General features: G+C 33.3%; 2 protein-coding genes across 17 annotated transcripts; one reads left to right on the forward strand and one right to left on the reverse strand.

Annotated features, from left to right (window-relative positions):
* The first annotated feature begins 4,821 nt into the window (after positions 1-4,821).
* Positions 4,822-7,956, forward strand: LOC107932514 (DNA repair protein recA homolog 3, mitochondrial). 16 transcript variants are annotated; one of them, XM_016864553.2, is made up of 8 exons: positions 4,822-5,634; positions 5,714-5,791; positions 6,034-6,111; positions 6,241-6,320; positions 6,404-6,496; positions 6,628-6,705; positions 6,977-7,108; positions 7,366-7,956. In XM_016864553.2, the coding sequence occupies exons 6-8, from the start codon at positions 6,658-6,660 to the stop codon at positions 7,729-7,731; spliced, it is 546 nt and encodes a 181-aa protein (XP_016720042.2). In that variant the 5' UTR covers positions 4,822-5,634; positions 5,714-5,791; positions 6,034-6,111; positions 6,241-6,320; positions 6,404-6,496; positions 6,628-6,657; the 3' UTR covers positions 7,732-7,956. The 16 variants fall into 16 exon arrangements, with proteins under 16 accessions (XP_016720042.2, XP_016720072.2, XP_040938520.1 ...); XM_041082586.1 differs by having other exon boundaries at positions 4,829-5,649; XM_041082589.1 differs by having other exon boundaries at positions 4,829-5,634; positions 6,221-6,320.
* A 2,710-nt stretch (positions 7,957-10,666) lies between these two features.
* On the reverse strand, positions 10,667-19,816 carry LOC107932564 (E3 ubiquitin-protein ligase UPL3). The gene is made up of 17 exons (XM_016864610.2): positions 18,583-19,816; positions 18,120-18,230; positions 17,891-18,007; positions 17,642-17,812; positions 17,399-17,560; positions 16,639-16,887; positions 16,394-16,515; positions 14,877-16,308; positions 14,600-14,695; positions 12,944-14,500; positions 12,568-12,792; positions 12,382-12,486; positions 12,163-12,243; positions 11,999-12,067; positions 11,787-11,915; positions 11,282-11,407; positions 10,667-11,182 (listed from the first exon to the last, which is right to left on the reverse strand). The coding sequence occupies exons 1-17, from the start codon at positions 19,480-19,482 to the stop codon at positions 11,117-11,119; spliced, it is 5,718 nt and encodes a 1,905-aa protein (XP_016720099.2). The 5' UTR covers positions 19,483-19,816; the 3' UTR covers positions 10,667-11,116.
* Between the last annotated feature and the right edge of the window lie 299 nt (positions 19,817-20,115).

The raw sequence follows: 20,115 nt of genomic DNA on the forward strand, positions 1-20,115 counted from the left end.
ATTAGAAAGCTCAAGAGAGCTTATATCGGGATGCTCAGCGATCTATATCGGGATGCTCATACGAGCTACGGTGTGTTCGCAACATATGCAGAACCACAACCACTCCGGGAACCCTGTATCCATCTAATTTTATTTGTTCAAACGGGATTTATTTCTTGTCGGATATTGTCGAATATGTGATTTATTTTCATAATTAAAAATTTTACAAATCACATATATATAAATCAAGCATATCACATAAATATACAATTTAGTTACACGAACTTACCTCGACACTTACTTATGTACAAAAACCTACTAATCCGAAACTTTTTCTTTTCCTCCATCTAACTCTTATTTGATCTTTCCAGATCTATATAAATGAATTTAGCATCAATTTAATACATTTCATATTCAATTCAATCCAATTCACATCTTAGGCAAGAGTACCATTTTGCCCTTATACTTTTAATTAATAACGATTTCGCCCCTAAGTTCAGAAAATGAAATTCATGCAATTTAATCCTTATTCCAAGCCTAACTGATTTTTATGTTTAACATTTTCAGCCCATGTAATTCATAAAATTTAGAATTTTTCTGTGAATTTTACATCTTTACACTTTAGTCCCTAGATCACAATTTAATGAAAATTCACTTTACAAAAGTTGTTTATCTATCAACAACCTTTCATTTTCTACCATAAATTTCATAACTCATGCATAGTCATCCATGGAAAAACCCTAATACTTTAATAACTTTGCAAATTAATCCCCGAGATAGCTAAATTAAGCTATTATGATCTTAGAAATATAAAAATTACTAAAAACAGGACTTGAATACTCACCCAATTTGGCCAAATAAGTTTTCTCTTTCTTCAATTCTCCATGGCTAGGGTTTTCATATTTTTTTGGGAAAGATGATGATAAAATGATGATATTTTCTTTATTTTATTATTTTTCATCTTTATTTTTTATCTTTCCAATTTTATCCTTTTCTTTTTCTAATTTTCCATAGTTGAATCATCAAAATTATCTACTAACTCCTCTTAATGGTCTATTTCTCATATAAGGACCTCAAATTTTGAATTCCATAGCTATTTGATCATTTTAGCTACTAGAGTTCAACTTTTGCATTTTATGCAATTTGGTCCTTTTCTCAACTAATCATGAAATCGGTAAAATTTTCTTAATGAAATTTTCATATGTTATTCCTATCATAATGCAGATCATGCATTAATATTAGAATAATTTTCTTTCTAACTCGGATTTGTGATCCCAAAACCACTGTTTTGATTTCACTAAAAACGGGTTGTTACGCGTTATCCTTAAAAGGTATTAATTCAATAAACTGAATTAGGAAATCATTTATTGAGGTATACTAAGGTAGTGGGGGTAGACAATTGGGGTCGAACAACCATAAATTCAAGTGTCGAAGCTTTTCTCCCTTCCATTTTTAATTTAGAAAAGTTTGTAGAATTTTTCAAAATCTCAATTCACCCATTCTTTGTATTTTCTAGCCTAACATGTTTAAATGAAAAAAAAAAGCCTTCATAAAAATAAATAAATCAATTAAGCTTCTAATAAAAAATCACAATCAACTGAGCTACTAAAATGTAGTTTTCAATTAAAGCCTTTGACGAGCCACTAAATGATGATATGGCAACTAGCGTGGCAACTAACGTTGAAAAAATGATGATATGGTTGTTGATGTAGACACCCCTTTTGTCTGAGCCCATTTAATTTTTTGTTCTCTCTTAGGCCGTTCGAAGCCCATCCGGTTTTGGTCTATGAGGCATTTATTTTTTTTCCTTTTTTTTTCTTCTTTCCTTTTTGGGCCAATCAAAGGCCTAAATTATTATTAGCATCACTACTACTATTATTAATAAATATCATTATTATCATTTTTTTACAAATAAACAAGATTAAAAAACAATATATATACATGAAATGAAATGAAAAAAAAAGAAGCTTTTCATATTTTTGTTCTTAAAAAAAAGTAAAAGAAAAAACAAACAAACAACAAGCATTTTTTTTTTCTTCTATCTTTTTTTTTTCATAGACATATCGTGAGAGATCATGTTTTGGGTTCTGATGAAGGGGACGTCACCGGACCATCCGTGCTCCACCCTTAGGAGCCCCTAAAAATCCCATTGTTTCCCTCCCTTTCTAGGATGAAGGGTTTTTTTTTTAAAGGGCTTGATCTTGGGATAAGTTTTGATTTTTTTTTTAAAAAAAAGAGAAAGTTTAGATTTTAAAAATTAAAAATTTGTTTTTTTTTAGTTATTTTAAAGGAAAGTTTAAATTTTTAAAAAAAAGTTTTGATTTTTTTTCAACTATTTTAAAATAAAAGCTTTGATCTTTAAGAAAAATAGTGTTTTTTTTTAAATGAGAAAGTTTAGATTTTAAAAAATAAAATATGTTTGTTTTTTTAGTCATTTTTAAGGAAAGTTTAAATTTTAAAAAAAATTAATTTTTTTTTCAACTATTTCAAAATAAAAGTTTTGATCTTTAAGAAAAATAGTGTTTTTTTTAAAAGAGAAAGTTTAGATTTTTAAAATAAAAATTTGTTTTTTAGTCATTTTAAAGGAAAATTTTGAATTTTTTTTAAAACAAATTTTTGATCTTTTTCAACTATTTCTAAATAAAATTTGATTTTTAAAAAAAGGTAATAATTTTTTTAAAGAAAAATTTGATTTTGCAAAAAAAAAAAATCCAACCATCATATGCGGCGGCTCCACCACCAGAGGCCGGAGAGCTATTGGGCTCCGGCTTTCCGGTGGTGGAGCTATGGCCAACATAGAAGGAGGTCAAAATATATATTTTTTAAATGAGGTTAAAATGAAAGAATGAATTTTTTTTTCATTTATAGGTGCCAAAAATGTGTAACTTATTCCTACCCCTTACTTTTTAAATTTACGAAAAATACCTCGTTTTTTGCAGCACCGCCCTCACTCTCTGGCCTATTTACACCCGTAACCCTTTTGTTTATTCAAACATTTGATTTAATCTGAAATTTCAAAATTAAAAGTAAATTAATTGCTACATCAGTCATCTGTCTTCTACATTTTTTTTTATCTTTTAGTCCCAAAATCAAGCTATATTATTTTGTTTCCATCTTTAATAAATTATTTACACTTATATCTTCCCTTTCATTTGCATTTATACATTATATATTTAATGTCAATTATGCATTTTATTTTAATTTTTTATATTTACTCACACTTGTATAATTTTTATTTATTCTTATTTATTCTTTATTTATTTTCATGTCCATTTATATTTATGTTTTTTTTACACATTCCCCTTACATACATTTTAATATTATTTATTTATGTTACTTTGATTCTTTTATTGTATTATGAATAGTGTGTATTATTTTTATTATTATTTATTTATTTCATTTATTTAAATTTTCTTTTTTATTATTGTCATTTTCTGAAAGAGTTTTAACTTTTCATCAACTTTAGTCAATTTAATTAATTTTTCTATTTTATTACTATTCGTTTTAAAAGAGGAAATTTTAGTTCATTTTTTCCATCCTATAATTGTTAACATGAAGTTAGTTAAGTCTTTAAGATCCTATCTACCATTTATCCTAGAAAAATTATAAATAACATGTAAGATATTTTTTAGGGTTTTTGAACTAATTTTAAATATCGTATAGGATTAGAATCTTAAATTAATATATAAATATTCTTTAGGACTTTATTCAAGACTAAAACTAAAGATTTTTGTAAGTGAATTGTAAATCATGAGTAGGTCTTTGTAAGTATTTTGTTTTAGAAACTTTTTTAAGAAAGCTAATAAATGTTATTTAAGATATATTATTTTAGGATTTTGGTGAACTTAAATCTTAGATCAAGAATTTTAAAGTAAGATAAATCACAAACTCGGCATAGGATACTTTCATAATATCTTCATAGGTTCAACGTTATTAATTAATTCTTTAAATAATAATAATATATCGAATAAGTTTTAGATGGATTTTAATATTTCTCTTAACTCATTAGTAATTTCTAGGTGGTTTTTTTAAAATTCTAAAATAGAATTAATTCTAGGAATTGAAGGTAAATTATTTAGGTATCGTTTAGGGTTCTCGTTAAAAATAAAAATCTCTAATTTAAGTTTCAAATTAGATAAATTGGTGAATACATCTTAATCAAGTTACGAGTAAACCGAAAGAATTTTCTTTAGAGTTTTTATTTAAGATTTTCATAAGATTTTAGCCTAAATTAAAACATTAATATGCTTAAATAAATAAAACCTAGCTCTTAAGACCCTGTAGGACTATCCCCGAATAAGCATTGTGGGGGTGTTATAATCTTCCCCACACGTAACCATACTCCCAAACCCAAAATTTGGTGATGACATCAAGTCTAAACTTTTAGGATTTTTCGTAGTATTAATTCTAAACTTTTAGACAATAGGTGGCTAACCAACCTAGCCTTAATTGGTTAGTGACGATTCTACATTAATTTAGGCCCTCCGTGTCTAGCTTTACTTACTCAGTCCCCATATCCTTATGTAGGCAACATTATGACAGTTGACATAGAAAAGTACTAATGTGGATGGCTTAATTGATTTTTTAAATTATTTTGTGAGGTTTAATTTATTTTTTAATTATTTAATTCTAAAAATTATTAAAATTGTATAAAAAATTTAGAAATATTATAAAAATAATATAAATATATAAAAATAATATATATTATAAAATATTATTAATTTATTAAGAAAAATATAAAAATAATAAATTATAGAAAAATTAAATACAAAAAGGTCATAGAAAATTATATTATTTTCTTTAATTACAAAACTTATTAAAATATTTAAAATAAAAAAATTTAGGTTATTTTGAGGGTTTGGAATCTTCGGTTTTGGTAAGAAAGGAATGGAGAGCTTGAAGTGTGATGGTAATCAGACTTGTAGGGACTGTTGAGCGAGAGGTTTGAGTGACAATGAGTTTAACAGCATGTTTGGTTCGACGGAATGGCCATTCCATTCCGCCCTTATTCCACACCCTACAGTGATCTGTTTGTTTGGTTGAAATTTGACCGTCGAATATCTATTCCGTGCGGGCTCTATTACACGTAAATGCTGCATAACCATTCCGAGGGTCGAGCGCTGAATGCCTATTCAATGGCTCTCGTAACAGCTTATTTTTTTTTAGACGAAAATCTCCTCCCACTTCCACTATCATTCAAAACAAAATCTTCTTGGGTTTTCCATAAAACGCATAGAATACTCTCTGTTTTTGGATTTTGAGTGTGGCAAATTTGCATGTGTATGAAAATATGGAGAAATTGATGTCGAAAGCAGAGCTTTGCAAAGAAATGAGCACATCTCCCACCGTGCAGCCCAGCGATTGTGGAAACGGCGAGGCTCCGATCAATTATTAGCTATTGTTTTAGTCTTCTTCCCTTCGCTGTCTATTTTCTTATTCTTTCCCCTAAATTGTCATCTGTATTTTACCCGTTCCAATGAACATGCAAATATCATATGGAGAAAGGATTAGGTTATGCTTTTTCTGATGTATATGGGTTTGGAGTTTGATTTCTATCTTTTTCTATTTTCTTCTTCCCAGACAATCTTGGAGAAGATTGCCCTGTGTTTGAAAACTTGTTTGAATTTTGTCAAATTTATACTGGTGGGACAATAGGTAAATTTTGATATGGTAGGTTGTTTCTCTTAATTTGATTTGTGCATTTTCAGTTGTAATTGATTGTCATGGTTGGCAGATGCTGCAAGAAGATTAAACAATCAGTTATGTGATATTGCTATAAATTGGGCTGGTGGTTTACATCATGCCAAAAAGTGTGAGGCATCTGGCTTTTGTTACATCAATGACTTGGTTTTGGGAATCTTAGAGCTTCTGAAGTATCATGCCCGTGTATTATATATTGATAGCTTCTGAAGTACCATGCCCGTGTATTATGTATTGATATAGATGTACATCATGCCCGTGTATTCTAGTTATAGACAAACTTAGATTCATGCTTACATTGATAATCAAAACTGATTTTAGAATTTTAGTAACCCACATCTACTTTTTCAACAGTCTAGTGAACTGGCTGAAAGTGTATCCAAAATCATCAATTCTCAATTTGCAGACTAAGTGGATATGTCTGAAGTGCAGGTATTGCTTACTTCATAACAAATTCATTTTGCAACATTACTTCTGTTGGTTCTACAAGGTCTTGCTATTTTACAAGATGAATTTTCAGCGGTTATAACCAAATCTTTAGTAACCTTTGTGCATGGCCAGGAAACGAAATTTGATGCCGAAATGGCTGCAATGACCCGTGTTCCATGGGGTACCCTTGAAAGCGTTGGGGACCAATCAAGGTAAGATGCATTCCTTTTTAAGATTTTAATTTCACCCAGGTTAGGGTCAACTTTTAAAAGCAATCTCATTGTCTTTGTGGTAGATATGTCAATAGCATAAATATGATCCTTAGCAGTAGCATTCCCGTACTTGGGAGCATTCTTTCACCTATTTACTTCCAGTTCTTCTTGGCAAGGTAAATACTAGATAAGAGGGGTGTTGCACTATGTCTCTTAACATGGTTTACTTTTACTATTTTCTTTTTCTTCTCTCTTTCCTTTTGTAAATAGATTATTTGTGCAACTTGCTTATTGCTAATTCTTGCAGCTTGCATCATCGATTGGCCCCCGGTTCTACATGAATATTTTCAAATGCAAGCAGATATTAGAAACTGGAGCCCAACAAGTACTTTTCACATATTGTTTCCGCTTTATTAATAATTCTAACCACTAATTAGTTTGATTAATGTTGTAGTCTCTGACTCTATGTATATTGTGAGTTTTGCCCTTCGGTCAACTTTTTGAATTTTGCCCCATTTAAAGGCTTTATTAATATTTTTAACCACTAATTAGTTGGTTGTTTGATTGATGCAATATTTCCTAGCTAAATTGTTACCGCTAATTAAATGTAGCTTATAATATTTTTTTAGTACATACTAACTATTTAAACATATCAGGTGAGGTCAAAACTTTCAACATTTGGATTTGGTGGGCCAACTAAAGTTACCTACGGTCGTAATGCCTTGAAGTTTTATGCTTCAGTGCATCTAAATATAAGGAGAACAGGGCTTGTCAAGAAAGGAGAAGAGGTATCAAACTCGCACCCTTTTCTTTCCTATTCAGTTTGTTGGTTGGATTTATGTGTAGTGGGTAAACGCATATAAATGGTTTATTTATTTACTCTTAGCTTGGTTGAAACTCTCTTGAGCAACCTGTTAAAATTTCCTTTGAACTGTCTCTTACATTCCCAAGCAAGTTAAACATGTAGCTTTATCTGCAATCCAGCAAATCTCACTGTTGTATATGTTCTATGTCTCATTGTGTTTTTGAAATGTTTAATCTGTAGACTATTGGAAGTCAAGTTCTTGTGAAGGTTGTGAAGAACAAGCTTGCCCCTCCATTTAAGAATGCTAAATTTGAGCTTGAGTTTGGCAGGGGAATATCCCGGGAAGGGGAGATCATAGATTTGGCAACGAAACACAAACTTATTACAAAGTCTGGCGCATTTTACAGTTTCAACGACAGGAAACTCCATGGCAAGGAAGCCTTCAGAAGGTTTTTGGCTGAAAATGGAAGTGCTCTTGAAGAACTTGTGATGAAACTTAGAGAAAAGCTACTTGATGCTGAGAGCAAGAAGGAACGACAAACAGATATCTCGGATGATCGTGGGGGTAATTGTGGCGTTGAAAAGTTTTGTGTGTTCAATGGATGAGATAATACAGGATCATGTTGCAAATTTCTAGGGGCATCCGACTGTCTTTATCTCACATTGTCCTATTTCTAGCCATATTTACAATGTTAACGAGGGAGCAATTTATATTTGAAAAATTGCATTGTATAACTTAGATTCTTATTTAAATTCTGAGAAAATTTCTGCTATCTAGCAAATCTGTTCTCTGCAATTATGAAATCATAAAATCACAGATTAGTAGTAGTCGATTGAGGATTTGAGCATCACCATCATTTTCATTTTGTTGCACATAAAATTCCCAAAGAAAACTTTTTTACCATCTTTCCTTTTGTATGAATTTGTAAGGGTGATTTTTATATTAAAAATCGAATATACCGGTAATCACCTAAAAGACCTGACTCAATTAATTGACTATATAAGTCAAATTTTAAAATAACCAAACTGAAATTTTGGATTTCATCGGTTTAGTTGGTTTTGAATTTTTCCCTCAACCTGAAAATCTTTTGTCAATTCATTGTTATTTTTTTTCCTAAGTTAACTTTGATAATTAATGTATTAAAAAGAGGGGATTTTTTTTAACCGAAATGTTGGCTAAAATATTAATTTGATATCCCGTATGATAATTTATATGTACTTTATTTTGGCATAACTTATTTGTCTTATACACATCAAAAAATAATTTAAAATTCATAAAAATATTCAAATAAAATCAAAATTATGAAAAGCTCATAATTTAAAAAAAATGCATGAAGTACTTGTGAATTGTTATTTGCCATAGAAGTTGTCATGCTTAAAATTTTAATGTTTTAGTCAATATAAATAATTCAACTCTTTTTGGAAGATTGATGGTCAAATTCAATTGTTTTGAAAAGGTTCAAGGTCAAATTTAGTTAAAAAAAGAATAAAGGTTAAATTAACAAAATAGTTAAACATTAAATGTACATTGCAGTTTAAAAATTTATCATTATACATATATAAAAAATGATATTTTAGCAATTAAATATGTATTGCAGTTTAAAAATAATAAAGTAAATTATATATTATTTTTATAGTATTATATATTATGATTTTTTAATTCATATAATAATAATTATATTAAGAATTTTATTAAATTATATTTTATAATAATTATGTTAAAATATGGTTAAATTATTTATTATTTATTATTTAATTATTTTTAATAATAATCTTATTAAAATTTAATAACAATAACCATAATTATCTACTAAACAAAAATTCTGCTAAGGGTATTCCAGTTATTTTAATTTTTTTCCTTATGCTATTACAAATCATTCCATTCAACCAAACACAAGAATGCTATTACAGTTTTATTCCATTCCATTCAACCAAACAGTTGAATTACTGATTACAGTTCTATTCAATTACAGCCCTATTACATTACAATGAACCAAACGTACTCTTAGTATTTGGTAACCTAAAGTGAGTGATGAGTAATGATTTTAGTTGAGGTGATCTGATGCAAGAATTGGAGCAATGTATGATGTAAGATAATGTGCGAGCGAAAACAAAGAGTATAATTTTTAAAAAAAATTAAAATTTATTATAAATTATTAAAATGTTGTATAAAAAATTAGACAAAAAATTAGAAAATTATATAAATTTAATAAATTCTATATCTTTTATTATTTTTATCACTTTAATCATTTTTATATAATTTTTTTATTTTTATAATTTTTTACAATTTCTAAAAATTAAACCCTTCACGTCAATAATTTTCTACATCAAACACCATATCAGCCACCACATCATCATTTTTCCACTTAACAAAGGTTTCGATAAAAAACTATATTTCAGTAGCTCAAGTGATCGCTAACATCTAATTAATGCTTCAATTAATTGCACTTTTTAATCAGGGGCTTAATTTATTTTTAAATTTTTTACAAGAACCTTTTTTGACATTTAAGTCTATTTCTAATATTCAAAATTTAATAATAAAAATAAAATATTAATTTAATTTCAATTTAATAATATAATCAACAATAATGTATCTGTTTGATCTTTTAAATTTGCGATTTGTGTATTTCATAAATAAATTACAACATATTCGAAATAAATTTATATTATATATAAATTGCAATATATATTAGATAAATTCGAATGCAAGGAAGAAAAAAAAGTGGTTTTTTATCCATTTCGGCATCTACGGCAGAATTAAAAAAAAAAACAGAATATTTTTTTAATTAGATTTTCTTTTACAAACTTATTTTTCTCCAATCATAGTTGGAATTTTTTCTTTATTATTTATAAAAATTTTGTTAATGTCTATTAATTATTGTTCCAACGAAATACAGCATGAGAAGATACCTTCTTTTAACAAAAATTTCAGTTAAAATTTAAGGATAGTCTACGTAAATTTATTTAAATATAGTTTCTCTACCTTAGATTTCCTCAAAATTAGTCTTAAGTTATCGAGTCGATCACTTTTTTATCCTTTAGTTGTCTCTTTAAAAATTAAACATAATTACAAACTTAACCCCCTCAACCTTTACAACTTTTATTAAATTAGCTCATACTCTATTTTTTGTTTATAAAAAATTTAAAAATTATAATAATATTGAAATCTCTTTCAAAATATAGAACAAAAATTTCTATTTATAAATTTTTTCAAGGATAGAGAACACCAAAGACTTAATAATATCAATCACTACCAAATGATTAATTATAAGTTTTGAATATTTATGTTTAATTAGTAGAAGCATTTAGGAAATTTTAATTTTGTTAGACTGCTCGTATTTGAAGAAAAAGAAAAAGATTAAATTCACAAAAGAAAATAATTAATAGAAAGAGTATGAAAGAACTAAAAGTAGCAAAACCAATTTTGAGCAAAATTGAAAGGTATTTCTATTTGTTTAACTAAATTTTACCAAGCCCAAAAAGTGCAAATTTTTCATAGGAAAACTCGTAGCAATTTAGAAAACCAAATATAAACAAAGGATGAAAAAGAAAAAGGAATAACAATTTCATCATTATTTTATTCATTTTCCTCCCTAATTTTATATACAAAGCTCTAGCAGCTGAATGCAAAAGTGCTTTAACAAAAAACATCCTACTAAAATTCTTCTGTGCTTTAGCATATAAGTCGCATGCAACTGGGGAAAATATTAGAAAAACTAAAGGGGAAAAAAATCAGATTTGAGTCTACCCAGAATTTGATAAAAGTTTGAAGTTGGAAAAGATAGTCCCCCCATTAAAACTAGTAACGGAGAAGCAGCAGTGAAGAGAAATGCCATTATTTGAGCAAAATCAATATGCTACTTTGGAACATCAAAAATACTCGCAGCAGGTGAGAAAAATTGACCCTCGGATTGTGCTGTTCGGAAATATACACACTGCCCCAACACAACACCACACAACTCTCCTGTTCGTTAGCCTTGTGGCGGTAGACTCATGACAAATCAAAAGATCCTTGCCCTTCATTGATTGCATATAGCAATTTCTTATACATAATTTCCTGTTATAAAGCAGCGGCCGTCAGATGTAAAATAATATCCATGAAATTAGTACAAGAATAATTTAACCCCATTCCTCACAATAAAAAATAATCACATACCTTGGTAGAATATGGAGGAAGCTTCAAGTAATTAGCACAAGTCATGACACTAGGCAAGTCCTCATCTGCTGATTCTGAGGGTCCAGTTCCATTGGCAGCAGCAGCAGCAGTCGCAGACGAAGAATGCTGCATTTAGATTTCAGACAGATTAGCATTCAAGCCACCAACATACCAAACAAGAATAGCTCTAAATACTAGACTGGGTGAATGGAATATTATCTTAACAGCACTAATTTTACAGCAAAAGATAAATAAAGCGATAATTTAGCCTGAATCAGAACATTAGCCATAGCACTCATTAATTTATTCCATCTTTAGTAGCAATTTTAAAAGTATTGAAGCCAGTGCACATAAAGAAGCCATAAACTTTGCAATCAATATGTCCATTTCCATCTGACTTCCAAAATCATCTTAATAAGATTTTCAATGCAAGACGACAAATGTCTACATCATTGTAATCAAGAAGAAATATTGAGAAAAGGTTTTTAATTCTAACTCAAATTACCTTTCTAACAATTGTCAGCCTTGGATTCAGCACTGCCAGACCACCGGGTGGAAGCCTGGGTGCACCAGTAACAAATTGACAGAAGGCCCGCTGCTGCTCTGGTGTTAGTTCTCCCATAATTTCAAGCAACTAAGAAATCACAAAACAAAACATCATTATGGATCAAATGCCTCTCAAAAAACTAAAATGTGAGTAGTATGAAACAAACATACATTAACAATTGGAGGGCTCTTCGCAGTATATCCATGATCGAATTTTATATGATCAGCAAGAGTCTCAGCCTGCAAAATTAAAAGTAGCATTGTTAAAATCAAAGTGCAAAACAAGTTCTGATCAAAGATGGCAACACGATCACAGAATTCAAGTGTCAAATTACCTCCCACAACTCTCTGCGACCACACAGCAAATAGTCCAACTCTTGGGGTGTAAATATTTGCAGTGACGAGATATCAAAAACCTGCATGTTATATAACGGATATATTAACATTGAGATCGATGCCAAAAACAGCTCCTTACATGCATATATTAGGGAAATCCATGATGGACATCAATTTGTAATTAGTCAAGAAACTCAGAACAAAGAAAGCATCTTCACCTGATTGAAACCAGCTCTAAATGCCTCTATTTGATGCATAATTCCAGTCTTCACAGTTGCATCAACCACCAAAGATATGTATTCCTCTAAGTTGTTGATATCCACCTGATATATTTAACATTACATTAAAAAAATCTTGACAAAAAAATGAGGTGGGGGTAATAGAATGAGAAGTTGAAGACATACAGTTTCATCCCCTAGCTTCAATATGTAGTCCGGATATCCTGGAAGCGTGAAATCCAAACAGAGATCTTCTATTGAGGCTCCACGGAACCGTAAGTCAGCAATTGCATCACTATTGTCACCACCCAATGAATCTAGATATTGCTTTCGACAAACAAGTAAATGCAATTCTTGCAAAATTTTGCCAAATTCGGCATCAAAAGACAGAATATCATGCAAATCAAGCTCCTGCAATGGTTTATAAAGTCAACTTTAGCAAGAACAGGTAAAAGACCATTGTGGCAATGCTTAGGAATTACTTTATCGGTAGGAAAACATGAAATACAAGGTCAAAGTAGATTTAACATGTTCCATAAGTTAAAAATTGCAGTCAGCTTACTTGACCAAGCACAAGTTTATAAAATGCCGTTGAGAGAGGCAGGTCTAAAAGCCGTCCATCTTGAAGAGCTTTTGCCATGACACGCCCAACCAGCCGGAAATGTTCAATTACTTTAAAAAATTGGCTACCTTCAGAAGCATCAGCATTTGGTGGCCAAGGTCGGGGGAATAACCCCAGAGGAGCTTGGACTATATCTCTATCAATAGTAGCAGAACCAGCAGATTTTCCATTTTTATCTCCATCTCCATCAATTTCCATCACTGTCTTGTTCCATGTAGAATTCGACCTCCACATTGCAAGTCCAACCTTTTGCAAGTCATGACTTAAAAGCGTATAAAACTCCAAGGTTGGACCCAATCCGGTGCCAACTTCTCCAAAATATTCAACTTCAAGCACAGTTTTTTGGCTGGAATACATCTCCATCACCTTTGCAGCAGACTCCAAAATGCGGTTCCGGGAGACACGAACTTTCTGCCTCTGTAATCTCCCAACCCTTACCTCTCTTTCATTAGTTGACCCTTGGCCATCAGCACCTTGATGCTGCTGCAGACGATATAATGCACGAGACAACCCAAAGGCAGTTGAATAGAAGTACTGCCTTCGTGTCTCAAAAGGAAATAAAAAGGGGCATGCCTTTGTCAACTGGTAACACCAGGAAGGAAGGCTTCCACTACATAGAGCAAGAACATCCTGAATTTGCCGCGCCAGTTTTGGAGTCAGCTTACCATTAATAAATTCCTCATGAGGAACTCTAGAACCGGAGGTGCTCAACTCATCCAGAGTTAAAACATTTCCCTCAGCAAAATTATCAGAAACAATCTGAGCTCTCAAACGAGGTGCAAGCTGATTCAGACCCTCTAACACACGCAACAGTGCCAATATAGTATAAGTAGGATTGGATCTGTCTAGATCACAAGGAAGTTCCCCTTGCAATATGCTATCTAATAGAGACATTCTACGAGGTTGGGGATCAGAGCTGGAATTGGATGAACCAGATTTACCAGATTTAGATGCTGTAGCAGAACCTGATCCCCCTGGTGATGATCGATCAGCTTGGCTCTCAGCCCTCTGATATGTTATTGTGTAGATATCACTCCACACTCCTCTTCCATCACTAGATGTAAAATCACTACCAGCATCTCTCTCATCATCATCCTCATCCAACACAAGCTGTCTTTGAATGGCCTGATAGATGGTCAAATGCCTGTTAAGCTGCTTATTACCAGCAGTGAATATCAACTTTGGAGGCTCATTAGAACTGCCAGGAGGTCTTCCTTGTCGATCTCTACCTCCCCTAATACCTTTACCATTGGCAGATCCAAGCCCAGCCATGGCAGCAGCTGCAAACGACATTGCACCCCTTGAGCCATAGCCACTCCTAAAATCAGCAGAGTCTGAACCCCTAATAGCAGCAGCTCTGCTGCTAGATCCTGAAGCTGCATTAGTTTGGCTATCACTTGCAGCTGGAGCAGGTGAACCATCTTCAGCTGAATCACTCAACTTAACATCATGTACTTTATCAGGTGTACAAACTGGAAGAGAATCATCCCTAAGCACCTGGAAAAGAACAACGTTTCCATCAATCAATAGTAAGATTTAAAAGGAGTTTACAATCAACAAGGGGCTGCACATTTCTACAGGCACAATATAACTTACATCTTCATGTTCATCATCTTCATCATCAGAAATATCATCATCTTCAATCACCAAAGCATCATCAATCTCCACAGGGGACATATCCAATTCTTCATCCTAACCAACCAAATAAGGATCAAATGATGATCATTCAACAGGAAATAGAAAGAAAGGAAATTCCATGCAAGCAACAGAGAAGAAACACAAGCTAAAAACGGGGAAGTCCCGACATAGTCATATTGAACATGACTGCCTTATTAACAAATGAAAAATCATATCTAATAATCAAAAAGCATACCTCAGAAGTAGAGTCGTCATTTACAGGTTTCATTGGAGCATCTTTATCCAGAGCAGCTCTTCTACGAGCAGCATTTCTTGTTTGAGGTCCTCTTGGCTCCTCTTTAGAAGGCTTCAAAACAGCCTTACCTTTTCCCTTTGATGAACTAGTGCTTTTCTCCTGTGATTGCTCCTTTCTGGCCACATCTCCAATATTAACAGATGATCTGGACCTTGAAGAATGGCGTCGGGTGGTAGAAGCAGGAGTTGAGGTAGACGGAGAAGATACATCAGTCCGGTTAGGTGTGTTCCCAGACTCAGAATTTCCAACAGTCACAGAGAGTTTCTGAGAAGTGTCACTTCGTTGAACTCGAGGCCAAAGAAATTCTTCAACAGCTGCTAGACTTGCTAATGGGTCAATCAACACAATATTCGAAGAATAATCACGAAGAGACTTCTCTCTTGGCGCTCGACAGAGCCGCAACTTAAAAGGCTGAGCTAATGCACCTAAACCAGAAGAGAGGCGTGCACTCCCACTAGATGACCTAGATGAATGGCTAAGAACTACAGGAAAACGCTCTAAAGATGATAAAGCATTTTGAAGCTTCTGAACCAGGACAGTCATAGGAGCCATACTTCCTTCATCAACACTAGAAGGAAGAGCAACACTGATAAACGATTTGTATCTCTTAAGGGCTTGTTGACGAAGCTTGGGAAGGTGCACATCTGAAATTCTCTCCTGGGAGAAGTACCCGCAAGAAAAATAGTTTAACAAGGCCGCAACAACACCACTACCAATAAACTCAAAAGTGGATACACCATCCCCCTTGCTTAGTTCTGCTAGCATCTCAGAAATCACCCCAGTCAAATACTCTTCATTGCTAGTAGAAAAATCAACCCATGGAGACCCTGAAGCTTTAGATTTTCCTTTTGCCTTGGCCTTTTGATCGTTAACAGCAGCATTCAATTTCATGCAAAGATTTTTTAAGTGTAACAGATCATCTGTTACTCCAACTTCAACAGCCCCAGGATCAGAGGGGAAATACTTATCTTTAAATGCTTTAGCACATGCACTTACTGCAGTACGAAGACTGGAATTGGATGTAGGAATTTCAACTGAATTAGTAGGTGAGCCAATATTTAAAGATGCTGGATTCTTGGACTCCTCCATAGAACTTCCTTCAAGATTAGAGTTACCACTACGTCGTCTGTATCGCCTAGAACGTGATGAAGCTCCAGATACAGACTCATTATCCTTCTCAAGTGAAGATGCTTGAACAGGAGTGGTATTTTGATTACCAATTAAAACAAGCTGGTCCACAGCATGAACCACGCCCTCTCGAACAAACATTTTGGAGAAAGTTCCAGGAAGCTTTTCCATGAGGATCTCAGCAATTTGCAGGGAAGGAACCAAGACATATGGATCTTTCCATGCTAAAACACCAGCCAAGAAGCTATAAGATCAAACACAATAATAAGTCGCTATAACCAATCATTCAATGAATATGTTAACGACTCTATTTTACTTAAGGTGGATACCTAGATATATTTGTCACACTTAATAGATTCTGAATCATCTCTGCACTGCTGAAGTACATTAGTTTTCCAATAACTGAGAGACATTTGTGGCGAACAGGGCTATTGACACTGGAACCATAGATCTGATAGACAAAAGATAAGGAACTATATAATACTAACAGACAAAAAGAAAATACCATAGAAGATAAGAGACAGTAACAACAATCAAGAGATAACCAAACTACCATCTGCAAAGAAAAGGCTACCTGAATGAGAACAGGAAGGAGATCAACTCCAAACTGCTGAAGAAGTTCAGGTTGATTATTCAATAATTTCTCACGGGGTGAAACCTCAAGAGCATTTCGATTGGTGTCTTCTTGCTTACCAGAGCTGCCAGTAGGAGACTTCTTCAAAATAGATCCTTTCACAAATATATTAGAGCTAGCAGGGAGGGAGATGGTTCCTTGTGGCAATGGAGGAAGAAGCTCATTTGCCAGATTGACAATCTCAAAAATCTACACAATCATATAATCATATAAGAATTACAAGACCCATCAGACAAATATGGCTTACATGCATAGCTATTACTAATTTAGTATGTCAATATAGATCGTACAAAGTGCAAGAAATAAATATAAGCATTGAAAACAAGTAACTTTTAACCAAATAAAAAGGGTTAAACTTTCTGTCTTAGCATTTATACCATTTTCCTCACTGCTGGTAATAATATAACATTCAAACCTTACACGTATCATATGTACAAAGGTATATATAAACAACATGCAATGAAGACTACAATCTCTTCAGCCTTAACTAAAAACAGATACCACAAAACAAAAAAACAACTGACATGCAATGTTCACAAAAATTGATAGTAAAGCTTGGAGTTGATACTGTGTGTCTTTAAAGGTTATACCATTTCCTCAGCTCCACTTGTATTAATATAGCATCGCACACGTGTAAACAGTTAAATAAACAGCTAGCAATAATAACTACAAACTCTTCAGCTTGAATTAAAATTGTTACCTGCTCTGCCGGCTTGCTTAATGCGGGTGAAACAGATGAGTTAGCCGAAACACCAGAACCTGATAGTATATCTTTAAGTATGCCACTGATCCCAAGCAGAAGTAAAGTTTTTGCTCCCAAGGGAGACCCACTTGCACAAGTTGAGAGCAGCCGAATTAAGCCCTTAATTCAAAAACCAAAATGTCATGAAATGGTACATAAAATGCATTCAAATAGATAAACAAAGGAGCACCATCAATTCACCGTATATGTTGGTGTGCTCAATGATGCCTGTCCACCTCCAGAATTACTTATGGAAATGAGAGATGCAGCCTGAGTAACCAGTCCATAATTGCAAAGCTCATCTAATTTATCCGGGGAAGATGCAAAGGCTTCAGCAATGCGCGTTAAACAAACAGATGCATGCTCCAGCACCTAGAAAGATAGCTAAGTGTTCAGGATGAAACATAATTAACAACAAATGACTCATCACTAATATGATGTTCAGGTTACCTTCGAATCATGATACTGCAAAAGATTTGTTAATAGTGGTACAGCTTCCATGACATAATCAGCAGCATCTGAAGGGAGTTTCTTGCACATATTTGCAGCAGTAGATAGTGCCACTCGCTGGAATATGGGATCAAATATAGGAAACAAACAAAATAAGAATCTAAATAGCAAGAAAATTCTCCACTCCATAGATGTTGATTAACACTCAAAATGTTCACAAATTAATTACCTGAACCCCAGTGGAGAAGAAATCCAAGTATGAAAGCACTGCCATGAGAGCACCAGCTCGCAGACAGGCAGTTGGGTGTTCTTGAGATATCTTCTTCAGAGCTTGCAGAGACTGTTGCAGCAATTCAACCAGAAAGATAAGAATGTGGAGGGGACCAAATCTACAGTTTTTCAACTTTCTAATTCAAGTCCATAACTAAGAACAATAAAGAATAACCACAACATTAATTTTTAACAGTTAGTTAGAAACAAGCAAATTTTAAGTCAAATAGGCTTTCAGGAAAATGCTCAACCATCCCATGTTTATCAGTTGGGGGGCCAACTTCTAGTAGAATTAGCTAGTTCACCCTAGTTCATAATGAAATAAAAGATGTCGCTCAATCAGCTCAAGGGTGTTTAAGTTTAACCACATATTTGATCAATTTCATTTAACAAATTATTTAGGAAGTAACCAAAATGCCAACCTGTTCAGCCAAGTCCATATACTCTATAGTGAGCAACCTAGCACAAAAACATGAAACAGCACCATAATGCACAACAGCAGCACATGAAGAAGGCAACACATCACACAAATGAGTAAGCGCCCTTGCAGCAAGAATCATGATATCAGGATTACTCTCGTGATTAAGCAATCCAACGAGCACGGGAACAAAGGAATCAACAGAAAACGTGCTCAACGATTCCTCAGTACCAATTGAAAGCATTTCACAGAGCTGGGTCAGCGCCTCCACTTGCCTCCCTTCCTCTCCATCAGCACGCAATCCAGACAGAACCTTTTTTAACCTCCCACTTTGATGAGATGAAGACCCGGAACCCATTGCCGATGAGGGAAGCAAATCATCAAGTCCAGCACCAAGCTTCCTCAACAAGCCTTGTAACGCGCTGCTCGCTGACGTCAGATTCTGGTGCAAAATCCCTACACCGCCTTCGCTATCATTATCATCCTCATCGCCTCCAGAGGTATCCATATTTAATCCTAAATTTCTCTCAGGATGATTAGAATTGTTGTTGTCTCTATTGTCCCTGTCTCTATCTCTATCGCGAATCCTAGGATCATGTTCCTTTTCCTTTCCTCTATCAGAGGCAAGATTCGGATTGTCACTTGTCGTGGTTTGGTTAGCTTTGCTGGAACGGCGATCACGGCGGGAACCGGAAGAAGATTCGATTGTACTGGGGTCCATTAAGGCAGCGGAAGTACGTGATGTGCGGGAAGTACGGGAGCGAGTAACAGCGACAGTGGCGGCGGTAGCGGCAGAGGAGGAAGAGAGACGAACGCGTTTATGAGAGCGAGTGGTGGGACCGGAGGGAGAAGATGAAGGGGCAGCTGAGGAGGCCTCCGCCCGCTTCCGGCTCCGAGTTTCCATACAAAGGGGACCAACGCCCCTGATTATCGGACGGTCACCACCACAAGATCAGACGATTCCTGATCCGATTATTCGTTGCATCTCAACAACAGCTTATCGAAACCCTAGAAAACGAAAACAAAGGAGTCCACGCTTCGGATAAATGTAAAACCCTAGAATTTACAATCAGGGAAAACCACGCCTTTGTCTTGGTTTTGAATGAAATAGAATTCAATGATTAATTAGGGGAGAATTTGAGCCCTAAAGAGATGAAGGTTAAGAGCGAAACTTGAAACCCTAAAGTGAAAATGAATAAATAAATAAAAAGGGTGAAGTTTTTTAGAATATAACTTTAAATTTATCTATAAATTATATACAACCAGTTCTTAAATAAGCCTTTTAAGAGTTAATAAATATTCGAGATATTTTAAATTTTTATCATAAATACGTGTTATAGAATGGGAGAATAAATAAGACGGCTGTTATAGAAAAATTAATAAAAGGATGAAAGTACGAGAGAATTTTATTATTTTATTTTTATTTATAATGTGCTATTTATAAGTTTATTTACATTCAATTAATAAAGGTATTACATTTAATGAATTAAAGTTTCTTAATTACTCTATTTAATAATCTCTTGATTATAAATTAAGT

This window comes from Gossypium hirsutum, chromosome A12, assembly GCF_007990345.1.
Source record: "Gossypium hirsutum isolate 1008001.06 chromosome A12, Gossypium_hirsutum_v2.1, whole genome shotgun sequence".
In the NCBI taxonomy this organism is placed as follows: Eukaryota; Viridiplantae; Streptophyta; class Magnoliopsida; order Malvales; family Malvaceae; genus Gossypium; species Gossypium hirsutum.